Source organism: Macaca nemestrina, chromosome 4, assembly GCF_043159975.1.
Source record: "Macaca nemestrina isolate mMacNem1 chromosome 4, mMacNem.hap1, whole genome shotgun sequence".
Lineage (NCBI taxonomy): Eukaryota > Metazoa > Chordata > Mammalia > Primates > Cercopithecidae > Macaca > Macaca nemestrina.
Genome location: NC_092128.1, coordinates 38,077,796 through 38,101,306, shown reverse-complemented (window position 1 = coordinate 38,101,306; position 23,511 = coordinate 38,077,796). Strand labels below are relative to the sequence as shown.

At 38.5% G+C, this 23,511-nt stretch overlaps 1 protein-coding gene across 6 annotated transcripts in view; it reads left to right on the top strand.

Annotated features, from left to right (window-relative positions):
• The first annotated feature begins 584 nt into the window (after nt 1–584).
• Nucleotides 585–23,511, top strand: part of LOC105475315 (cadherin like and PC-esterase domain containing 1) — a 311,154-nt gene continuing 288,227 nt past the window's right edge. For 3 of the 6 annotated variants that reach the window (XM_011730473.3, XM_011730510.3, XM_011730493.3), the window contains exon 1: nt 586–1,731. In XM_011730473.3, the coding sequence (XP_011728775.2) occupies nt 1,483–1,731 (249 nt within the window). In that variant the 5' untranslated portion in view covers nt 586–1,482. Of the gene's footprint in view, nt 1,732–23,511 lie in introns of all 6 variants that reach the window. The other 3 variants (XM_011730468.2, XM_011730460.3, XM_011730503.3) reach the window with 3 other exon arrangements.

Genomic DNA, 23,511 nt, shown 5'->3' with positions numbered 1-23,511 from the left:
TTTTCTGTTGGGCAAAAGTTACCCCCAACACTTGCTATAATCAACTCATTTTAGGAGCAAAATGTCAGGCCATAAAGCATCAGATCATTGAAAGACCCAACTAATTAGTCCAGGAAAGGAGTAATAAGAACATCCGTGATCTGAGTTCGATACTAAGGCACAGAGAGACGACTGAGCTATTCTGGTGCTTGCCGTCTGAGGCCCAGACAGTACTTGTGACCCTCTTATCCTCAGAAGAGTAACCACAATTCCCTGGAGTGAAGGATATCCCAATTCACTCATGGAGTTCACTTTAGTCTCATTCTCGACCTTTGTCACCAGTTGGCTAGGGTATTTGTTTTTCCAATTCTGTGTTAGGAAAAAGAAGTTGCATAGAGGATCAGACATCAGATATGTTTCTAAATTCTGCAGCTCTGGGTGGGCAGCCTCATTTGGGGAAATGCTAGCTGCTGTTTCCAACGTGGGGAAGCCCACAGTTTCGGACCCAGAGCTGACAGCGCTGTTCCAGCAGCCCCCACGGCCAGAGGAACCCGGCCTTAGCTCCGCCCCGCCAGCCCGGCCCGGGTGGCTGCGATGCCGCGGTCCTCTGCTCCCGCCGGGCGTGCAGCGGGCGCGCGCGCGTGTGTTTGTGTGTGTATGTGTGTGTGTGTCTGTGTGTGTGTGAGATGAATTGGAGTCATACGACTGGGTGTTTCCTTCCGAGTGGTTTTGATCAGCAATCCATTAGGAAATCATGGAAACTTTTTTTTCTGGCTAAAAGGATGAAAACTGAGTAAGTACATAGAACTTTGAACTTGAGACGGAATGAAACAAATTCAAGCAAAAACCCTGACAGTAACCATGTCCATTCAAACTGCGTATGCCCTTTTTATGTTAAAAGCCGTGAATACTTACAGGACAGTGGGAATTTAAAACTAAATGAAGGGAAGCATACAAAAGGCTGAAAGCAAGACTGCTTTAAAACCGGAGGAAAATTGAGGAACTGCTAAGGCAACCTGGCCTGAGTTCAGCTGTGCGACAGACACTTTGGGTTTTAATCTTTTGCGTTCTTCAATGCTGTTTTCAGACTCCAGATTTACTTTGGTGTTGTTTTCTCTCTTCCTGCAAAGCTGAGGCAGAGTCGGACTCCTTTACTGTGAGTTTAAAGATGTGAAAATAAGGCATTACTGGAAGCAACAGTTTGGCAGCCTGGGATACACTCAGGTTATTCGTTACAACTATTATTATTTGATGTCTTTTTTTAAACTCAGGTCATCCACTTTTGACTGTCATCCATGGAAGAGCTCTTATTAAATGCCTCAGACTTTCGGGACCTATGATTCTTTGGCACAACCCTTTGGAAAATTCTTGAGCAGGGATGAAGCAAACTTGATTGGAGTTGTGGAAAAAGAAGACAGATTAGTATTTTTTATGCTGACAAAAAAATAGCTGCTATGACTTTTCCCGCAACGTGGACAGGGGCCAAGTGAAGCTGAACTGGTCATGGTCTGTCGTCCAGTGTTCCCTTGTCGTCGGCGATTTTGCCCCCGACCCTTCTTGGTGGGCTTGGTGGTGGCAATCTGTCTCTTCTACCAGACTCTGACCCTCCGAGGGACTCGGAAGCTCACAGCCGCTGCCCCTGGGGCTGTCCCACACACATCCACTGAAACTCAGGCAAGCAGATGCAAGAAAGGATCCTCTCAGGACACACAGTGCTTCCTTCTCTCTGGTAATGCCCAGGAAACCAGAAAGGTAAGACTCTCATAAGCTTAATGGAGACAGTTTCTGCAAAGACAGCAATCTGCCTCGTCCTTTCTATAAAACTAAAATTAACTTCCATTAGGTCTGAAAGGGATCCAGAGTGTAAACAGCCTAGAGAGTGACCTGATGACAGGGAAACACGTTACGTAAGCTTCAACTTCTTATAGTTACTTCCAGAAAGTTCTGGCCTTACTTTGTCTCTTAGGATTTCACTTCATTTCAGTGGAATGAAGTAGACAGTTTGGAGGAGGCGTAAAATGACGTGGATTCTTTCTACAATATCAGGATTCTAAGAGATCTGAGGATTTACAATTCGAAAACATAAATCAAAGATTCAAAAACTTTGATAAACCTTGAGTGTCTCTTTTCTCAAGGCGGTCAGTGCCCAGTCCATTCCAGACTCAAAGATTCTCCAAAGTTTCATTTTGTAACTAGCTAGATCGATTCTTAATTGGTGACCACATTTCTAAAGCAATATATTTACTTCAAAAGTATTTAAAATAATAGTATAATATATTTCATCAAAAGAATTGATACACTGTGTTTTATTGTTTATAAGATCAGGGAAATACAGATTATTCTATATTTATTCTATTCAGATAAACTTACTAATCTTACTCGTCAAATGTTGAAAAAAAACCACAAACAGCCCACAAAGCAACACAGGATTTCTATTTTAATATACCACTCTCCTCATGCCTATCAGTGAAATAATGACCTATAAAATAGTCAAGTGTAAAACAGAACATGAACAAAGAAAAAAAATGCACACAAAAAAAATCATGATGGCAAAGCTACTAAATTTTATGTTACAACAAGTAGTATTGTAGCAACATAATTGAGGGCTCTGTAAGTAGCATCTTATATCTACAGTAGATTCTGGTCGATCTTATGATGCCGGTTACCATTTGAAGTAGAATTTCCACTTGAACACCAGCTCTGTTGCTACCGTTATTGCCAAAACCTCCACAATTGACCAGCACCACTTGTTTTAAAAACCCTTTTATTTATTTTGTTTCAGACTACTGCCCTGTGAGACAGGTACAGTAGATATGATTGTTATCATTTTATGAACAAGGAGCCTGACACTCAGTGCCATTTAGGTAGGCCACATGGTTAGCATTACGACAAGAGGCATCCCCAGAGCAATAGCTATCAAGCTGCTTAGTTCCTACTGCAGGGCTGATGCTCTAAAGAAAAGTAAATGCAAAGCCCTTGTAATAATTTTTGAAACCACAACTACAAAAACATATTGAAATACAAAATAACGTTGTTAAAACAAAGAAAATTTGAAACTTTTAAGTGACTTCATTTGTTATCCGTAATGCCAAGAAACATCTTGACCAAGAACTATCTTATGACAAAGAATAGTGGATAATATAAGTTGGAACACTTTAAAATGAAAACTGCAACTGAAATTCTACAGCTACTTTGAGGCACAGTAAAGTGATTGAAGAATGTGTATTTTTGTTGTTGTTGTTCCTTTACACTAGCATTAACTTTTTTTTTTGTTTCCTGAATACATCACAGTCAAAATGGATGTAAACTGTGACTGTTAAAGTCATTTCTTGTTAGTTTCTAATATTGAGAAATGCAATTTCTTCAAAAATAGTTGAGATAGTCTTGCTCTTATTAAATGCCTAAAATTTTTGCTAAGAATTTTGGATGAAAAGATTTTATTCATGAACTTACAGCTTTCTTATTCCCCTCCTTCGCTCTGTGTGATTCCTGCTTTGTTTGTAATTTAGGCATATGTTAGCTGTTATTTGTGGGCTGTCATAGAAAATTCTATTTCAACTTTGAATCTCCTACTACTTATAAACCATCTGAAACTTACTGGCTGCTGGTGTAAAACATTCACTTGAGAATTTTCTTCACCAAAAATGCCAAACACATGTTGAATTTGGTTTACAAATGATTCACAGTCTTAAGTATTTTAACTATAAGCAAGATTCTAAATTTACAATTAAGTTCAGGAGCCCAGTGGATATGAAAAGTAGATTTCCAAACATTAGCCATGTCACTCCATTTTTAACCTATGCCAGCCCCTGGTTTAAAGCCACTTTTTATTTGAGGCAGAAAGGAAGCGAGAAAGAAAGTATCATACACATGTTAATTAAAACCAGACACAAATTAATTCTACTTATAGTATATGTTTTGAAAAAAGAGTCAAATCATACTCCAATTTAAATTATTAGATATTCTTTCAGATGGCTAAAATGAAGAGAGAAAACCTTTGGGATCAATATATTGATCATTTTCTAAAGTAACTATTTGTGAAGTTCATTTTAAAAAGCTGATTAGATGCTATATAGGTTTCCTGAAAACCTAGAATTAGCTTTGAGGCATTTTATAGAAGTAGCATTATTTCTATCTGTAAATTTTGGATTTTGTTATTACTTTTATTTAGTCAAATCTTTGCTTTAAGTGTTTTTAAAAGTTACTTAAAGCAGCTGATTTTGACCTAGGGTTAATGGATTCCAGAATGTATTTAGATGTATAAAATGTATACATCCATGGCATTTTATGCAAAATACTATATATGTAGGTGTATGTGCAGATCTTTGGGGGGGAAATCATAGATTTCTGTCAGATACTCAGAACTAAAAACATCCTAAGAACCGCCACAAATGCTTAACAACCAGTATGTTTACATGTTAAACTAACTGCCCCTCCAAGATGTGTAAATTGGATCTAGATTTAAAAACCTAAAATGGAAAAAATCATAATTAAAGGCTTCGACTGAGCATATTAGAACACGTGTTTCAGTGAATGTTTTAGTGTTTGCAGGGATAAACATTCAGAAACCAAAGTAAATATACAGAAATCAAAACTTCTTGGATCAGAGTTTTTATTCATTGACTAAGTAATACATATTGCCCAGTCTTTTTTGTTGCAGTTATGTCTATGAGAAGACCTTTGGTACTTTATCAGCCTCCTAATGGAAGGTTCTGTACTACCAAATATTTGATCATGGGCGACTTTACCCTGCACACTTTTACACATGGGATCTGATTCAATGTGTAAAGCTGTTTTCAGTATGGATTGAAATCATGGTATAGTATATGCCAACTTTCCATAGTGAGGAAGTACTCTCCCTCTTTCTTGCCAAACTTTAATTCATTTTTCCATTTGAATAATCCAAAGGGCTTGGCTAAGCAGATGCATTTTTGTCACTTCTTCAGAGTTTTCTCCCAACATCAGTAGTCTGAATATTGCCTGACAATCTGCCAAGTCTTAAAATTATTTCAATTTAATATAGAAACATAGATGTGTTGTCTTCATCAAAGTAGGTCACTCAATAGATTTATCTATTTTTATAGCATCTAACACTTTAACATTTCATAACACAGGAAGCATATTAAATTATAAACAGAAACAATGAAAGAAAATCTCCTTAGTATATGCTCCTTTAATGGAAACTTTGCTATTTGGGGAATACATTTATACTCACCATAGCCATGTGTTTCTGATTACCTCCTGTTGATGGCTCCAAAATGAGAACTACTATTTTGTTGACTGTTGCTTGACTATTCAATTTCCATATCTTCTTGACTCTCCCTTCTCTTTCTGTGACTGTTCCATATGACATTTGCTTTCTCAAGGATCCAAACACAGCTCAATGCAAATAAGTGGATGTTCTCATTGAAAATGATCTAATTAATCTTGTTTGCAATTCTAATAGTAAATAATATATTTACCATTTGAAAATTTCTTAAAAATTCCTTACTTGGCCCAGGTTTTCTAGAAATAGAACTGGAGGCAAATACTTGCATGCTAACACTTTATTAGAGAATGCAATCTCAGGAACACAAGAGTGAGGAAAGAACAGAGAAGGGAGAGCAAACACAAGGGAGTACATTATTGCAAATCATTTCCAGAGAGGCTTTCTTCAGCTACCACGTCACAGTGCAGGTGCTGGACAAAAGGAGCAGAAAGGGCAAGCAGTTTATCTCCTGATATCTTCTCCTGCCTTTTATTGATTGGAGTCCCTCTCATCGTACTTACAGGTTGAGTTATTTGGCTTCTCAGGGCAGCCACTAGAGAAGCTAGCCCCTGGATGGGTGTCATCCTGCAGGTGCAAAGGTGAGGTGGACCCTCCTTTTCAATCAGTACTGTGAGTAGGAGCTTCCAGGTCTGTGAAAACACTGTCCTTAGTTTGATGACCACAACAATGGCAAGTAATGCCCACTAGAGGGGTAGATGAGGCAATGTGATCTACTCACTACTGAGACAGTAGTTTGATAATTTTGCTTTCTAGAAATCCACCAAAAATCCAGCAAAACTGCTTGCAGTCTTGGGAAGAGGCCTTTCTTATTTTATATAAAAATTTTGTAGTTATCTCACTGAGAATCCTTCTCTTCAACTAAAAAATATCCCCCACAGAACCTTGCTTCATCTCTACCCTTTCTCCTCCTGATACCTTTCATTTATTCATTCTTTTCATTCATTTAGTACATATTTATTGAACAATTTGTGTGTATTAGCCTCTTTATGAGATGCTAGTGATACAGGAATACAAGCTTCTGTGAGACAGACAAGTAAATTAACACGGTGGTAGGAAACTGATAATTACAAGATGACTTTTTGAATGTTGGGAAGGAACTAGAGAGGGTAGAGAAAGAAAAAAGTATTACATGCAGAATAGCCCACATATGCAAATAAGAAATGAAATAGCCGGATAGCCTGATACATTTGGGGAATTCAAAGTATTTGTTATGCTGTGTGTGTGTGTGTGTGTGTGTGTGTGTGTGTGTGTATGTGCGTGGTGTGTTGTTGTTGTTGTTGTTGTTGTTACTGATGGAAGCAGGAAGGCAAATACACAAAGTAGAAAATTCAGCAGGGTCTGGATGTTGGAAATGTGCACATGATAAGGAGTCTGGATTCTATTCCAAAGGCAACAGAGAATCCCTGAAGAATGTTAAGCAAAGACTGGCATAAATAGATAAGTGTATTAGAGAGAACAGTACGAGCACACATTGCAGAATGGACTGGAGTAGAATTGAAGGCAGGAAGACCAGTTGGTAAGCTGTTTCAAAATGCCTCTTCTTTGCCAAATCTTACTTTCCACGTGTGTTCTTGAACACCCCCTTTTCAACCTTTTCCAAAATTGGCTCCACAGTTACCCTCTATTACTTATAATATTGCCAATTCCAAATCTTACTCCTGCCAGCAAACATGTGTAGAACTAATAAACCAGTAAGCTTTCTTCGTACCTGGCAATCAACCTAATACAATATGCTCCCTGTCTCTCTACTTCCCTTCGGAGAAACTGTAACTGGTTCTCTTTGCATGTACTTCCTGGTCATCCCTCCCCATTCCTTATCCTTTGCATTTGGTCATTTCTATTGAAAGCTCTCTTGGTGAACCCCTTACTACCAAATCTAATGATCTATTTTCAATATACGTCCTTCTTCTCTGAGGCATCTTCTGCTATTTGGAAGTGATTCTTTCTTGAAATGTCCTTTTTGAATTCCACAACACAACAAAGTTATTCTGAAAAACTTGTGGTCTCCTTTCAAGTTCATTTCCTCTCTCCGATGACACAGGTAGACATTTCCAACCTTAGGCTCTTGGAACTTTGCCTTGTTTTATACTTTTCCTTGATGAATGTATCAATTTTGCCTATTGTTAATTTTCGCCCTTGGGCAGATGACGTATCACCTACCTCTTCAAATTCCTGTTACCTTTTTCTAGAATATTATAAAATACTACACAAATGTAAATAATTTGTTTCACTAACTTCATGCCCAAATCAATGATTCCTCTTAACCTCCCTATTTCCATGAATAGGACCTGACACCCAACCACCATTTTCCTAGATGCATAGGTTTTACACCTTTGGTATTTCTTGCTCCTTCCCCATACCTTGCTCCTCACCAAATCCATCTGGCCTGGCTCCTTACCAAATCTGAGACCTGCCACTGAGCCACATGGCCAGCTCCAAATTAGAAAGGCTACAACATTCTTCAGGTTTTTCTCCTCCTCCTCCTCCTCCTCCTCCTCCTCCTCCTCCTCCTCCTCTTCCTCCTACTCCTTCTTCTTCAGTAAGTCTGGGAGTGGTGGCTCACATCTGTCATCCTAGCACTTTGGGAGGCTGAGCCGTGAGGATCACATAAGTCCAGGAGTTCAAGACCAGCCTAGGCAAAATAGGGAGAGCTTATCTCCACAAAATTTTTTTAAAAAATTAGCTGAGATTGATGGCATGTGCCTGGAGCCCCAGCTACTCGAGAAGCTGAGGTGGGAGGATTGCTTGAGCCTTGGATGTCGAGGCTGCAATGACCTGTGTTCGTGCCACTGCACTCCAGCCTAGGTGACAGAGCAAGCTCCTGTCAAAAAAAAAAAAAAAAGAACAAAAAAAAAATTATCCTTAAAATTTTTTAATAGAGGTAAAAAACCCCATATATTATAAAATTTACTCTCTTAACCATTTGTAAGTATATAGTTAAGTAGTATTAATCATATTTACATTGTTGTATAAAGTCCAAAACATTCTTGCCTTGTTCACAGCCCTTATTCAGAAACATTAGTCTCAACCAGCTTGCATGTTGCTTCCTCTTCTCCTTGGCATCTGGCCCAGATCTAGATTTCCTCCTCATGGTTTATATATTGCCTGTAGACATGGTGCTCCTTTTTTAGCTCTAACTTGTAATTTCTCTCTGGGACCATGCTGTGCATTTAGCCCTTTATTATACTATTATAATTTTAGTAAATATCACATTAGCACAGCCTTTATGGCTATGTAAAGTGGAATTTTCTCTGGTCCTCCAAATTAGTTCAAATAAGAGTTCATCAGATTCCAAAATCTTAGCGTCTACCTTCACAATCTCAATGCTGTGTCCTCGTTGTCACTAACCTAGACTCGTTCAGTGATTTAACCAGTTACCCCTCCATCTGCCTGCATATTCTATGCAGTCTGTGCACAGGTCCCATTAATACCTCTGCTGAAAGCCTTCAGGAGTTGTAACGTTGGGCGCACTCAATTGAGTAGAAACCACCCTGACCCAGGCATGTTCCAACATACTTTTCTAGCCTTATCTCCACCCTGTCTCTACGTGTAATCCATAATCCAGCCAACAGCCTATTCTCTAAACTCCCACATCTCTCCTTCTGTCAGGAGTCTCCTCCAGGGAGCCTACCCTAATCGATGCCTCTAGAAATCTTCATGATCATTCTTAAAACTTTCAAGAATCTATGAAGTTTCACCTCCTTCATCATAGCAGCCCTTATCTCCATAAATGGATGTGTGCTTAAACATCCCTAATAACACTTATGTTTCATTGTAAGTATTTATAAATGAAGGAACATTAGAATGTTAGAACTGCAAATAAGTTAGAGATAATTAAGTTCAACATCTTTTTTAAGTGAAGAGAACGAAGGCCACAGAAAGAAAGTGGCTCTCTCAAAGTAACATAATAAGTTGATAGTGAGGACGGGAATGGACTGAGACCTATGTCCTTTCTATTTTATTATAGCCCCATATGCTACCTCCATTCATTGGTATTATGGTCGAATTGTGTATCCCATCTCTGAAAAGATATGTTGAAGCCCTAAACTCCAGTACCTCGGAATGTGACCTTACTTGGAAATAGGGTTATCGCAGATACAATTAGTTAAGGTGAGGCCACACTGGAGTAAAGTGGCCCCTAATCCAATATGACTGGTGATATAAAAAGATGGTAGATAGGGCGTGGTGGCTCACACCTGCAATCCCAGCTTTGGAAGGCTGAGATTTGGAAGGGTGGATCACTTGAGGTCAGGAGTTCAAGATCAGCCTGGCCAACATGGTGAAACCCCGTCTCTACTAAAAATACAAAAAATTAGCTGGATATGATGGCGGGCACCTGTAATTCCAGCTACTCGGTAGGCTGAGACAGGAGAATCACTTGAACCCAGGAGGCAGAGATTGCAGTGAGCTGAGATCATGCCACTGCACATCAGCCTGGGTAACAAGAGTGAAATTAGATCTCGAAAATAATAATAATAATAATAAAATAAAAAATAAAAAGAAGAGGACAACATAGGAAGACAGAGACACACAGGGAGAATGTCATGTAATGTTGAAGGCAGAGATTGGAGTCATGCAGCTGCACATTGAAGGACACCAAAGATTGTGGCAAACCCCCAGAAACTCGAGAGTCGAGGAAGGATTCCACCACAAGTTTCAGAGGAACTGCTGACACTGTTATTTCAGGCTTCTAGCCTCCAGAATTATGAGATTTAGTAAGTATGCTTTTCTTGTTTTAAACCATCCAGCTTTGTTACAGCAGCTCTAGGAAACTAATAAATTTGGGAAGGTAAAATAGTTAAGTACATGAACACTGCATTCAAATTAATACCATTTGTTAACTTGCTCCCTTGGGCACATTTCTTGACCTCTCTAGGATTTAGTTTCCTTACCTGAACATGGATGTATTATCACCAACTCCCCAAGGCTAACATGAGCCTTAAATGAGATAAATCACATGAAGCACTTAAAGTGTCTGGCAGATAGAAAGCACTCAATAAATATTAACTATGAAAATAATGATTATTTCATTTCCTTGAAGACTCACTCATCTCTGTGGACCCTATAGACCCTAACATTTGGCCTTCACAAAGTCAGTGAGCAACAAGTAATTGCTGCAATGAACATAAGTCTTTAGATAAGAAATCATCTGAGATGAAAGCTTTGTTGAGTTTCTCTCTCTATCCCCCAGCCTCTAAGCTGTTGCCTTTTCAAAGTAAAATGAATCTTTTGAATAGAGACCAAACTTAGGGAGGCTGATGTATCAGTCAACGTCAGACTTGCTTATCTATAGGCAAGTCCTTAGTTTTGTGGATTTTTTTTTTTTTTTTTTAAATCTGAGCTGCCGAGATGAACAGCATGTTATAGCTGGGGATGGGGAGGAGTGAGCTGAGTGCAGATAGGAGGGAAGAGATTAAGATTTTGGACCCTGAGTAACATATCTATTCATTTGTTTATCGTGTCTTTCTGCATGGAATATAAGCTCCTTCAGATCAAATACTTTATTTATTGGTTTACTGCTACATCCCCAGTGTCAGAATAGTCTCTGATACATAGTGAGGATTGAATAAATATTCAGTCGATAAATGAATAAATAAATGAATGATGAATTTCAACTTGCCGACTCTAGAGCAGGGCAACATATGAGAGGAACTCCTTCTTCTTTTCTGTCTCTTGCTGGACTCAAAAGTCCTCCACTTCTCCTTCTTCCTACACAAATATCCCTTGATCTCTTTACTGTACTCTCTCTTAGACTTCTGGCTAATGGTAATCATCATGCCATTTCTACATTAAAGTTGATTAATTATCTTTGATTAACTATCATTGATTTCTCTTGTTATCATCAGCTCCTTTGTCTCATTGAAATCCTTAGCCTATAGACATTCTCAGGTATCTACCATAATAATAATAAAAATAACATCCTTTCCTAATCATTGTGCCTTTCTAATTACATCTCTTCTTTCTTACCCTCATTGTCACCATCATCTAACCTCTATTTCTGTTAAGGAATTTCCATTTTTAACAGATTGATCCTACCTAAAATTGAGCCATTCCTTTTCTACATTTTTATATTGTAACTGGATTGGAAAATGTAGATTTTAAAATCTTGCTGATGGAATTTAAGCACAGGAATTTATGTATAGGAGGCTCTCAAGAGATGTTGTCAACGTACTAACAGGTATGCAACTTTCAGAGAATTAGTTAGGCTGCCTGATGAGCATTTAATGCTTGTGAGTTTATCTGAGACAGTTGATTAGAGCAATGTTAAATTTTTGTAATGAAATATGCATATGGGTAAAAAATTGCTCATACTGAGAGAATTTAAACAAATTCAAATTTGTTTACATTAGATACATTTTAATGAAGTCTTGATGAAGCTCAAATTTAAACAAGAAGTTATTTTTAATGTCATATGTATCAAAGAATTAATCATTTTGTAAGTGTCATTCTCTCTTGTTTTTCAGATAGTGGCAGGAGCTTCTGCTTCTTTTCCCTCTATGCAATTATGTTTCTTGTTTTAATGGAATTGAAATTCATATAAGATAAACTCTCTGAAATGGAAACCACTAGATACACTGACATTATAAAAAGTGCTTCCTGTTATCAACTCTGAGTCTGTGGCCTTTTGGGGTGAAAGGAATGTTTTGGTTTCGTTTTTCCCCTTGGCTTCCTTTACATATTTTTTCCAAGGGATCTGTTCTCACTAAAAGAATGAACTCATGTTCTAACATAGGATTTATGTTCTGTGGCAGAAACTACACCAAATTTGGAAATTTGCAAGGTAAACAGAACTTTGTCAACTTTTGCACTTTTTGGAGACTTATTCAAAATGTAAAATTAAGCATTTTGACTTATCATGTATAGAGTTCGGAAAGAAATATGACAATAAAAGACTGAGTCGGCCATGTATAATGATCTTAAAAGAGTTTATTCAGCTTTCAATTAAATTCACTAATAGAGGCTAGGCATATTTATGATCCAAAATAATAGATGGATCAAAATAATTATTAAAAAGAGCACATGGATTTGGCAGTGCAGAATGGGCCTTATCATGTTCCTTGACATATAACTACCTTTGGTGTCCCTAATCTTTATCTGGGGGTTCTCAATAGGAACCCCTACCGGTTCATTTATGGTGCAGCCCTATCAGAGTAACTTGGTAAAAGGGAAGCTCTGCAACTCTGCATATTACTGTTGAGAATAGATCTTACAATCTCCAGCACAGCTTTCAATCTCAAGCCTGTTAAGTACCTTGAATAAGAAGCCTCGCAGATCTTGGATATGTTGTGGAATACATTGGTCCAAATTCCAGCTTTATCTTAGCTATGGGACAACTGGCAAATTTTATCCACATTTTAAAATCCTCAGTTCTCTTATTGGAAAATGGAGCTAACCCCTATTTGTGGAAACTGAATAAAATCATATGTTTGAAAGCATCGAGCATGGTGGTTGGCCAGAGTTAATGTTCAGTAAGTATTATGTGTGTCCTTTCTTCCCCTGGGAAGCTGGGTTTAAGCTCTGATCTCAAAAACAAGCACTTGGTATAGATTACATTATATTTGCTTCAATAATGCATATATAGTAGGCATTTTTGATTATCACCCTGTGTTTTCTTCAGTACATTTATTTTGCTCAGGTAAATGTTTAAAGCTGCTTGTCCATTTTCCCCTTTGGCACCTATAGATACAGTCAAATGCAAGCATATTCCACGGGCTTTCCAGGGATATGCATAATGCTTCTTTATCTGCTCAAGAAAGTCACTTTGACTGCCAGGAGTCAGAATGCAACTTATCTTCCCTCGTTTATGAAACATAAATTATTCACAAATGTTGATATTTTAGTTCTTTTCATAGCCAATTTCTTGTAACATACGTCACAGCTGATCTTGACAAATTCAAGCTGGTAATTGCTGACCTAAGCATATTTTGAGTATGCTTGAGAGAGGGATTTCAGGTATCCAATCTAGGAAGAGAGAGTCAGGTGGAGGAAGAAGCCTGATAGTAATGTATGACAATGGGAAGAAAATGGAATTTGCTTAAAAAATAATATTACTCCAGGGTCATGATATTTCTTATTTCTTTTGGCATAGGACAAAGAAGGTGGTGTTAGGGTGGTGGTGCAGACTTCTAGAAACCACCAGAACAACCTGTTAAAAGTTCATGTGTCTGAAACAGATCCTGCTGTGACCCATTCACCCTTTCCAAGAGAAAGGGAAATTACCCGGGACTGAAATGGGGAATCCCAGTTTCCATTATGAAGAGTTGAATGACCGTGGACAAGTGACTTCCTTGGGTTTTGTTTTCCTAGTCTGTGGTCCAGGATCAAAATGCCTGTCACAGAGGTGCTATGGGACCTAATTAGACACTTTAGCTGAGAGTACTTTGAAAAGCATTGAGATTATAAAAGACTGGGGAATACATATTTTCTTATCCAAAAGAATGATATCATTAAACTATTCTCATTGCATTTGGTGCCTCTTGGGAAAAGAAGAGAGATTATATGTATATCTCTCACAAATGTGATTACTGGAAACACTCTTCATTAAAAATTTATAGTATAATGTGCTATACAAATGCCAAGTTATAAAGTTATGTTTCAAAATGCCACTAGGAGTCCAAAATCGTGCTGCTACAATTGAGTTTCCTCTTGGTGTTTCACTATTTCTTTAACAAGCAATAGGAAGTATAATAGCATTCCAATAGCTACGGCCCAAAGCCTACTTCTTCCCTGGTGGAAAATCTAGTATTAATTTAGCCAAAGTGCACAAATGCTTCAGGAAAAATGGAACAGGATATTAACTTTTCTATAGCAGTGAAGGAACTACCCGACCCTAGCAAAGCATCAGTCAGAAAGTTGACATTCATACTGAGCAGTAAACCTTCCCTACTGGACACGCCCAGAGGGTGGAAGTGATTTTGAATGTTTCCCTTTACTCCCCTCTCTGTTATTATCTTTAAGAACTATCCTTTTTTTCTGAATAAACAGTGAAAACATTAATAACATATCTGAAACTCCCAATTGTACCAGCTAAACCTACTTATCTAAGTATTTTAGAACTATATAAGCTATTTTAAAAGCAGATAGGTTTGAGGCAGAGTTAGTTTTCTTGTGGGGGAGTATATGAGGATAGGGAAGAAAGGAGGTGAGTGTACTATGTTTCTTAAAAAAAAAAAAACACTGATTAAAGCATGACCATGTTTGCTTTTAACAAACTTATTTTGCTGGAGAGCAGATAAACTCTTCAGCATATGTTGTGGAAACATATTCTGTCAGACATATAAACTTCAAAAGCTAGAATTGTCTCCTATTTTTCTTGTAAAATAATATCTTAAAAGGAAGCCCCTTTTCTGGGATATAAATAGGAGTATGTCTCGTTATCCAATAATATGTACGTAATCCTAAGCACATTTCCAAAGTAACCAAGCATTTATAGTAATGTAACCATACCCTGTGAAATCTAGCATTAAACAAAACTTTCCAATAAATTACTGTCAGCTGGATCAGGGCAGAGACCAAGTGTACACAATTCCTGGCACATAATATGTTGAATGAATGCATGAATGAGATCTAGTGTAAGTTCATGTTGTGTATTCAGTATAGAACTCTCTGTGGTGGTCAGCAGTCCTTGAATTCTTCTTTTGTACTTTCCTTTCAGCTCTTAAACTCTGATTATTCCCAAACAACGTCCCCACCCAGGTCTTCCTTCATTCAAAAGATGTCTTCACCTCCTGCTTTCCTGAGAAGACCAAAGCAATTTGTTTGACCATCTAAGACATGGTTCCCACTTTAGACCTGACTGATACCTACTGCTAGACCCTTTAAGAATAAACTGGAACTCTAGGAAAGGAAATTCCTTTTCCAGCCAGACACAGAAGAAAGCTAAAAGCTATTCTGCAACACAATTGGTCCCATAAAGAAAGGATTAGAGAGTTTAGGGACTTGAAAACTTGATATCAGTATTAGATGATGTATTATTCCTTCCTTTAGGAAACAGTGCTTATATTTGGGAATTTTAGATATTGACATTTCCTGACAATTTTTGATTGTGGGAGCAAGAAGTTGGCCATCTGATGTTTAAACACTCCAGAATGAATATGTAATTTGGAGATCTCCAGGGTAGAGTCGGGGGACCTCCCAAGGGAAAGCATAGGTGGGAGGGTTCTTGCAGCTCAGTCAGTTTGGAGAAAGGGTTACCCAGGGTTGTCTCAAAGGAGAGCCAAGGTTGCATGTCAGTAATGGCCAGTAAACTGAAAGGACCAGATAAGAAGGCCACGGAGAGTGAATAGGCATGAGGGTAATAAGAGTAAGCAAGAAAAAGAGTGAATGCCCAGCTATAAATGTGTGCTGAAGGAAACTTGGTCTACTTCTTTTATGTGGAGTGTGGTGCCTCTTCCCCACATTCTTCTTAACACCGTGGTCACTCCATGAATACGATAAGGCAACATTTCTCTGGGTTTGCCAAGTGCGTGCCTCTATCTTGCAGCCCTTCATTCAACAAGAAGTGGAACAGATCTTTACTGTCCTGGAGATGTAGAGCCACCTGCATGAAGGATATTGCCTATCCATCCTTAGCCATCTGTTCAGCTCAAGGGAGCCCTGGATTTCTGGGGAAAATCCAGATGAACTGGTTGCTACATGCATCTGAATGCCGAGGGGAGAAGGCAGGAGCCAGAGATGCTGTGCATGGGGTTGACAATGTTAAACATTTCAAATGGGCTTAGAACCTGTCCTCCTCCTCCAGGGGGTATAAATGTGGTGACTGGACAGGCAGTGGATGGAGAATCTCTTAATCCCCAAATCAGTGCCTGAATTCTACCCTTACATCCGGCAGGTGTTCCATTAGGCTGGACTCTGCCCAGAGGAGGACATGTTTGCTCCGTGCCAGAAAGAGATTCTAGGCCGGCTGCCACAAGTTCGTTCATGATGACCCACTGCAGAACTCTGGGCTGTGTGCATGTGCAGAAGTGAAATGCAAAGGGGACAGCAGAGCTAGGAGGACAACTGAGGTCACAAGCTGGACAGGATGGAGGTGGGAGGATGAGGAACACTTTGTGGTTGGGAAAGTAGATAGAGAAGAATGAAAATTGAATGGAGAATGAAAGCAAGGAATTCAGGAATTTGTAGGGGAACACTTGGGAGACCCTAAGACTAGACACTGGTGACTATATTTTCTGAGCCATAAATAGAGAATGTAATGTTTCATAAAGGACTAATATCCTAATGTGTGAATTTATTTATAGAACATTATAACAAAGTAAAAATTAAGTCATATTTAGTTGTACAATTAACAAATGGCCTTTTTTCTGGTCCAGTCCCCAAATCTAAGAAGTATGTTCATTGTATGTATGGCATCATGCCCCTATGCATTTTTATAATGATATGTTTGCTCTAACACTGAGTTTTTATCAGAGAATAATCATAGAGATGGAGGCTCATTTAGTATTTTAAAATTATTTAATGTCTCATATATAAACACTACCTTTTCATATCCTATATGTAATTTGACAGAACCCTTATGAAACAATATGATTAAAACTTTAAAGGCTTGTGTTCTCATTGTTCAACTCCCACTTATGAGTGAGAACATGCGGTGTTTGGTTTTCTGTTCCTGTGTTAGTTTGCTGAGAATGATGGTTTCCAGCTTCATCCATGTCCCTGCAAAGGATATGAACTCATCCTTTTTTATGGCTGCATAGTATTCCATGGACTATATGTGCCACATTTTCTTTATCCAGTCTGTCATTGGTGGGCGTTTGGGTTGATTCTAATTCTTTGCTATTGTGAACAGTGCTGCAATAAACACATATGTGCATATGTTTTTTTAGTAGAATGATTTATAATCCTTTGGGTATATACCCAGTAATGGGATTGTTGGGTCAAATGGTATTTCTGGGAACATCACACACTGGGGCCTGTCGGCAGGTTGGGGGCTGGGGAGGGATAGCATTAGGAGAAATACCTAATGTAGATGACCAGCTGATGGGTGCAGCAAACTACGATGGCACGTGTATACCTATGTAACAAACCTGCACGTTCTGCACATGTATCCTAGATCTTAAAGTATAATTAAAAAAATTTAGAAACAAACAGAAAAGCTGTTATTCACCATTAAAAAAAAACTTAAAGGCTTTTACTTAAACTATGTTAATTTTTCAACATATTATTTCGTCTGACAATTCTTTAAAGATCTATTTCTCTAATAATATCTTACGTTTGTGTGGGACTACATATTTTTGAATGCTTTTGTCTAAACGGAGTCACTCTGGATTCTTACAGTAGCACGAAAAGATGGAAGGTGTCAGTACTCATTTGCAGACAAGGAAAATGAAGTTCATCAAGTGGAACTTCATTAGTGTCAGCTGATCATGAATGGGGTGGAGGGGGTGGGAAATAGAGACTTGAGATTCAGGAGGCTTTGTGTGGTGGCTAGAAAAGCCTCAAACTCAGATTCAGAGTCTCTGGCATCTATGAAAGTGTCTGGTTGACCGCATGATGCTTAGGTACTGATATTGTTGTTGTAATTGCCCCAGTGCTCTTTCCTTTCTGCTATATTGCCTCTGTATGGACTTACTATTTTAAGGCTGAATTGCTGAATTAACTTGTTGTTTTGGCATCAAGGGACAGAGACTTGCTATTATATTAACATTTTTCAAAAGAACAAGGTCTTTCCTTGTCCTCCGCTTGTTATTTCATAATTGTGGATTGTCAATTCTCTTTTTTCTTCATTACGGACATCCTTTAACTACTGTTGACACTGTGGTAAGACTCAGAGGGCAATAAGGAACCTCATATAGTCAGCTTAACACCAGCAAAAGCAATCAGGGCTTGGAGATAGAAAGAAAATAACTTCTTCCTCCTGTTAAGCGCTACATGAATGTCTGAGAAAGAGAGGACAGGGACAGGGGAAGAATCTAAGGAACAGGAAAGCAGAGGGGAAGAGAAGAGATTAAAGAGGGACACACTCAGGAGTGATTTTCGTTGGCTCCAAAATAGGGAGTCACATCAAATTGTGTCCAAAAATAAAAATAAAAATAAAAATAAAAAGCAAGCTACATTCTCTTTGTCTTTTCATTTCAAGTTCTATCTTATTTTCAAGTTCTGTCTTATTCTTACAGACATAATGAAGGAAACTGTCAAGACCACCATCTCTCAGTTATCCCTGTGTTTTTGTAATCTCAGTTGGATCTGTGTTATGTCTGTGAGGTTACAGTAAATAGTAAACTGCTGACCCACAGCTGTGCAACGTGGGTGGCATCTCAAAGGAGCCTTGAAGAGGAGGCTGAAAAAGATGCTTTATACTACTATTAAAAACAGCTAGAAAAGAGAAAAGGGAAATTTTAGGAGAAGCAGAAGAAGGAAATAGTATAGGTTCCTTCACATTGGTTGAAACGAATGAGCATTCCAGTGGAGGTGGAGGTTGGCAGGCAACAACGAACGCCAGGCACCGGAAGGCAAGAAGTCACAGCTGGTGATCCTAGATATGCACTTGAGGAGAAAAAGCTGTCCTTGTGTTCTTAGTTTTGCCTCTAGTTTCTTTCTGCCTCCAAGATTCACCCTATGTGTAGGGGTTAGCCTGGGGAAGGAAGGCGCCTCACTGGAGCCGAAGCTACACCCGGCATGATTCTGCATTTGCTGGAGTTTGAAGCGTTGTGAAACTGTTTAGATTGCAGGGTTTTTTTGTTTTGCAACTTGCACTCTTCCATTCTCCATTCTCTCCTCCTCTCTTCTTGCTTCAGTTACACAGCTCTGTGTTGTACACCTTTTTCAGAAAGGCATCGTATGATCCCAAAGTTTTGAATGAGAAGAATGGGCTTTAAACATTGAGGATACCCAGGAGTTCTCAGAGTTTACCTTCAGATTATATGTTTACTGTTTTACAGATTTGATGGAAAGTCTTCTGATACGGAAAACATGACCGATCTCTAAGGTGACAGTGTTTCAGATGTGGACTAAGGCAACTAAGGCATTACAGCATTTATCATTAATAATTTTCTAGACTGGGATGTCCAAGTCAGGGTCTGCCCTGCTGTTCCTTCCGTTTTCTTCTTTTGTGCCTTCTTCCCTTCTAATAGAAATTAGGCTTACAGGCTCCCTTTCTGTTTACTGAGTGTCTTCACGACAAATTAATTTTCCTAAAATTTTCTCTCCAGTACTGGAATGTGTTCATTCTCTGTACCTTAGCTCTCTCTTTCTCAGTTACACGTAGCATTATTTGACCATCCTGTTGCTGCTTCTTTTTGCTCTTTGTACACCAAATCAGGCTCATAGTACAGAACTCACTGCTCAGGCCCTCACAGTTATCACTCTTCCCAGGCTTCCCCTGTATGGTTTAATGCCTTCTTAGGGCAGGTCTCAGGCATCCCTCTTATGGCTTAGTGACTCAGGTTACTTTCACTGTTTTCTTTTCTTTTCTTTTCCTTTCTTTCTTTCTCTTCTTTCTTTCTTTCTTCTTTCTTTCTTTCTTTCTTTCTTTCTTTCTTTCTTTCTTTCTTTCTTTCTTTCCTTCCTTCCTTCCTTCCTTCCTTCCTTCCTTCCTTCCTTCCTTCCTTCCTTCCTTCCTTCCTTCCTTCCTTCCTTCCTTCCCTCCCTCTTTTTTTTAACCTCTTTTCTGCAATATGGAAGGGGTGGCTTGAGGTTTTTAGAAAATACTGTGATTTAGGTAGTAAAAGTCTGGCCTTCTGAAATTCTATCAGGGTACTCATCCATCCAGAAAACAAAACAAGAAAAGCACTCTTTTTCTGTCTATCTTAAGTCCAGTTTTCCTCATCTGCCTCCTCCCTGACACAACTTTAGAAAACCGAATCAAAGTTCTTCAAAGTCGAACCTATGTATAAAGACCAGCATAGAGTTATCAACCTTTAAATTTTCCACTACTCACTGCATTTAGGTTTCCTACTAGCTACTTAACAAGATAATAAGTAGCGTTGCATTGCTCCATTTTTATCATCATTGTCAGTCATTTCTTGTTGCCTATCTGACCCTATTTGCCACTCACAATAAAAAGGATTCATGGTACTGACCTTCAAGGTCAACAGCAAGGAACTTCAAGAGAAAAAAGACAATTCTTCAAGGCAAGGAAAAGATAAGAAGAGAAATTACCAATTTAATTTAATTACTTATTTTCTTTCATACACCACATTCACAGTATAGGTAAGCAATAACACCAAATCATCTAAAAGAGCTCCTGGGTCATTCTTTAACAAACCAGAACCCTTATTTCCATCGGAAATTATATGATTTCATTAATGGTTTATTGCTCTTCTTGCTAAACACTAGCGCTCCTAATGAAGGCTAGAACCTGGATAGACTACTTCACGGTTGCATTCCCAGACCCTAAGACCATGCCTGTTACATAGAAAATGCTCGAAAATGTTAAATGGGCAAACGAAAGAATGATGAGAACAAGCCAGAGGACAGAGGCAGAATCGGTTTTGCCATCCAGAATCTGTCCCACCGGGTGCTTTTCTTCAGGAGCTCTCAGCAATCCCAGCCCAGGTGCAGGACAGGCAGGTTGCTGAGATCTCCCTCAGGTCCCTCAGCTCAGTGTTTCCACAGCATCCTATGCCTCCTGACTTACTGGACTTATCCTAGTTTATTATAACTAGTTGCTTATGTCTGATTTTCTTGGTGGGATGTTAGATCCTTAAAGGCAGAGGATTTACTGTGGATTCCAAGCTCTTTCATGTTTGATGTTTTGCCATGTGGATGTGAAGGAAGTGCAGCAGAGCAAGGACATTTAATATATTAGATAGAGGGTGGTTGGAGTGTTGGACCATGGAATCTGAACTGCAGAGAGAGAAGCTGAGGAAAAAGGAGGCCAGCAGAAAGTTCAGGCTGTGCCCAGTGGCTCACACCTGTAATCCCAGCACTTTGAGAGGCCGAGGCAGATGGATTGCTTGAGCCCAGTAGTTCAAGACCAGTCTCAGCAAGGTGGTAAAAGCCCCATCTTTACAAAATAATAATAATAATAATAAATAGCTGGATGTGGTAGCATGTACCTGTAGTCCTAGCTACTTGGGAGGCTGAGGTGGGAGAATGGCTTGAGCCTGAGAGGCGAAGGTTGTAGTAAGCCTAGATCATGCCACTGCACTCCAGCCTGAGTGACAGAGCCAGTTCCTGTCACAAAAAAAAAAAAAAAAAAAAAAAAAAAAATTGTTAGGTGAAAAGACTAATGATTGAAGAACCAATACATTGGAAATAAATGAGAAGAGCCAGATGCTTCAGTGCAATCAAAGAATGGAATATCTGAAATTTTATAATTTCAGAGGAGGGGCTGTTCTGGGACTACAATGTCTAAGATATGGCCATTGGAGCAAGTGTTTGAAACGAAGTGGAGGAGAGTCACTGGAGGTGAAGAGGTCATGAATATTTTATGGCTTGAGATGCAGATATTGAACCCTTGACTGAGATATTCTAGTAGATTTTTTTTCCACCTAATAGTTAAATAATTAAAGGGTGTGTGTATTTACAAAAAAGTAAGCTCATACTTTGCATTTATGTATCCATTCATTTGCTCATTTATTCATCCATTCTCTCTTATTTAGAACCTGGCAGTAAGTTGCATATACAACAATGGCCAAAGCAGAGAAATCTAGGCCCTCATGGAACATAGTAGGAGAAGCAGACATTAAACAAATAATATATAGTTATACATCGCAAAGTGTGCCAGTGGGAAAATTACATTGAGGGATATAGGTGATAATGGGTTTTGGCGATGCCTGTTTAAGTGGGTGCTATTTCATCAAAGCTCTATTGGAAATACATTTTTTTTTTTTTTTTTTTTTTTTTTACTTTTTGAAAAGTTTTTTGAGACAGAGTCTCACTCTGTCACTGTGGCTGGAGTGCAGTGGCATGATCTCAGCTCACTGCACCCTCCACATCCAGGGTTCAAGCATTCTCCTGACTCAGCCTCCAGAGTAGCTGGGATTACAGGTACAGCACTATGCCCAGCTACTTTTTTTCTACTTTTAGTAGAGACAAGGTTTCACCATGTTGGCCAGGCTGATTTCGAACTCCTGACCTCAAGTGATACTCCTATCTTATCTTCTCAAAGTGCTGGGATTACAGGCGTGAGCCACCATGCCCTGCAGGAATACATTTTTGATAAGGAAACTTTATTACTTTTTTTTATCTCTCTTATTTGTATATAAATCCACACGTGAGTGAACTTGCCTACCATTAGATATTGAAGGTTGGGATAGCCCCAAAGTACAGTTTGGGAGTACAGTCAGAAGGTGCTCTGTGACATGGAGTAGCTCTGAGAAATGTGAGAAATGTGTAGCCCTCCCATAATCAGCTTGAGATTCAGTTAAATCAGCTGTAAGATGCAGACAGAAGTACACTAAAGCTTCGTTTAGAGAGGGACATCCTTTCAAGCCTCAGCTTGCATATCCAGAAACCTGTGTCCTGCAATTATAAGATATTTTTTAAATAGAAAATGTATATAATATAGATCCCAGAAAATTCCTTCCATTTACTTCTTACATTCCCTAAAATAAGTGTACATTTCACCAGTGGGGAAGAGAATCTGTATTTTATTCTTACAGTGGAAAAATGAAAACATAATTCACTATGATAGACTCTATAATATTTCTAAAATGCCAAAGCCTGGACCAGGAAGGCGATTTAACTTTTAGTCATATATGACACACATCCAAAGTCTACTAGATGATTTGTATTTGAGCATCAAAAGATGTCATAAATACATGGCTACTTTAATAAATCCAGAAAAAAATCTTTCTGCTATGTGAAAAAAAAAACAAGTTTTATTTTTCAGCCTTACTATATTTTGAAGAGCTATATTTCTTGGTTTCATGGTGAGTCTTGGTAAAGAGTTTTTAACAGTGTAAGTAACTGAGAAATGCAGTACTTTTATAATGTAGCTCTTTATTAAATTTTTTACTGTAAATTCATTATTTTGCTTAAATATTTAACTCTATATTTGTCATTCTTGCTAGTATTTACAGTTCTATTGAAATAAATTTGTGAATACAAGTCTTTTTTTTTAATTTTAATTTTTATTTTTTTAAATTTATTTATTATTATTATACTTTAAGTTGTAGGGTACATGTGCATAACGTGCAGGTTTGTTACATATGTATACTTGTGCCATGTTGGTGTGCTGCACCCGAATACAAGTCTTAACCACTTTCTATTCCCAGTCTTCCATGGCTTTATTTACAACAAAGACTTCTACATATTGAAGGAAAAGATGTTTGTATTCACTCATTCAAAGAATATTTGTTATGTGTCTCTTATATGCC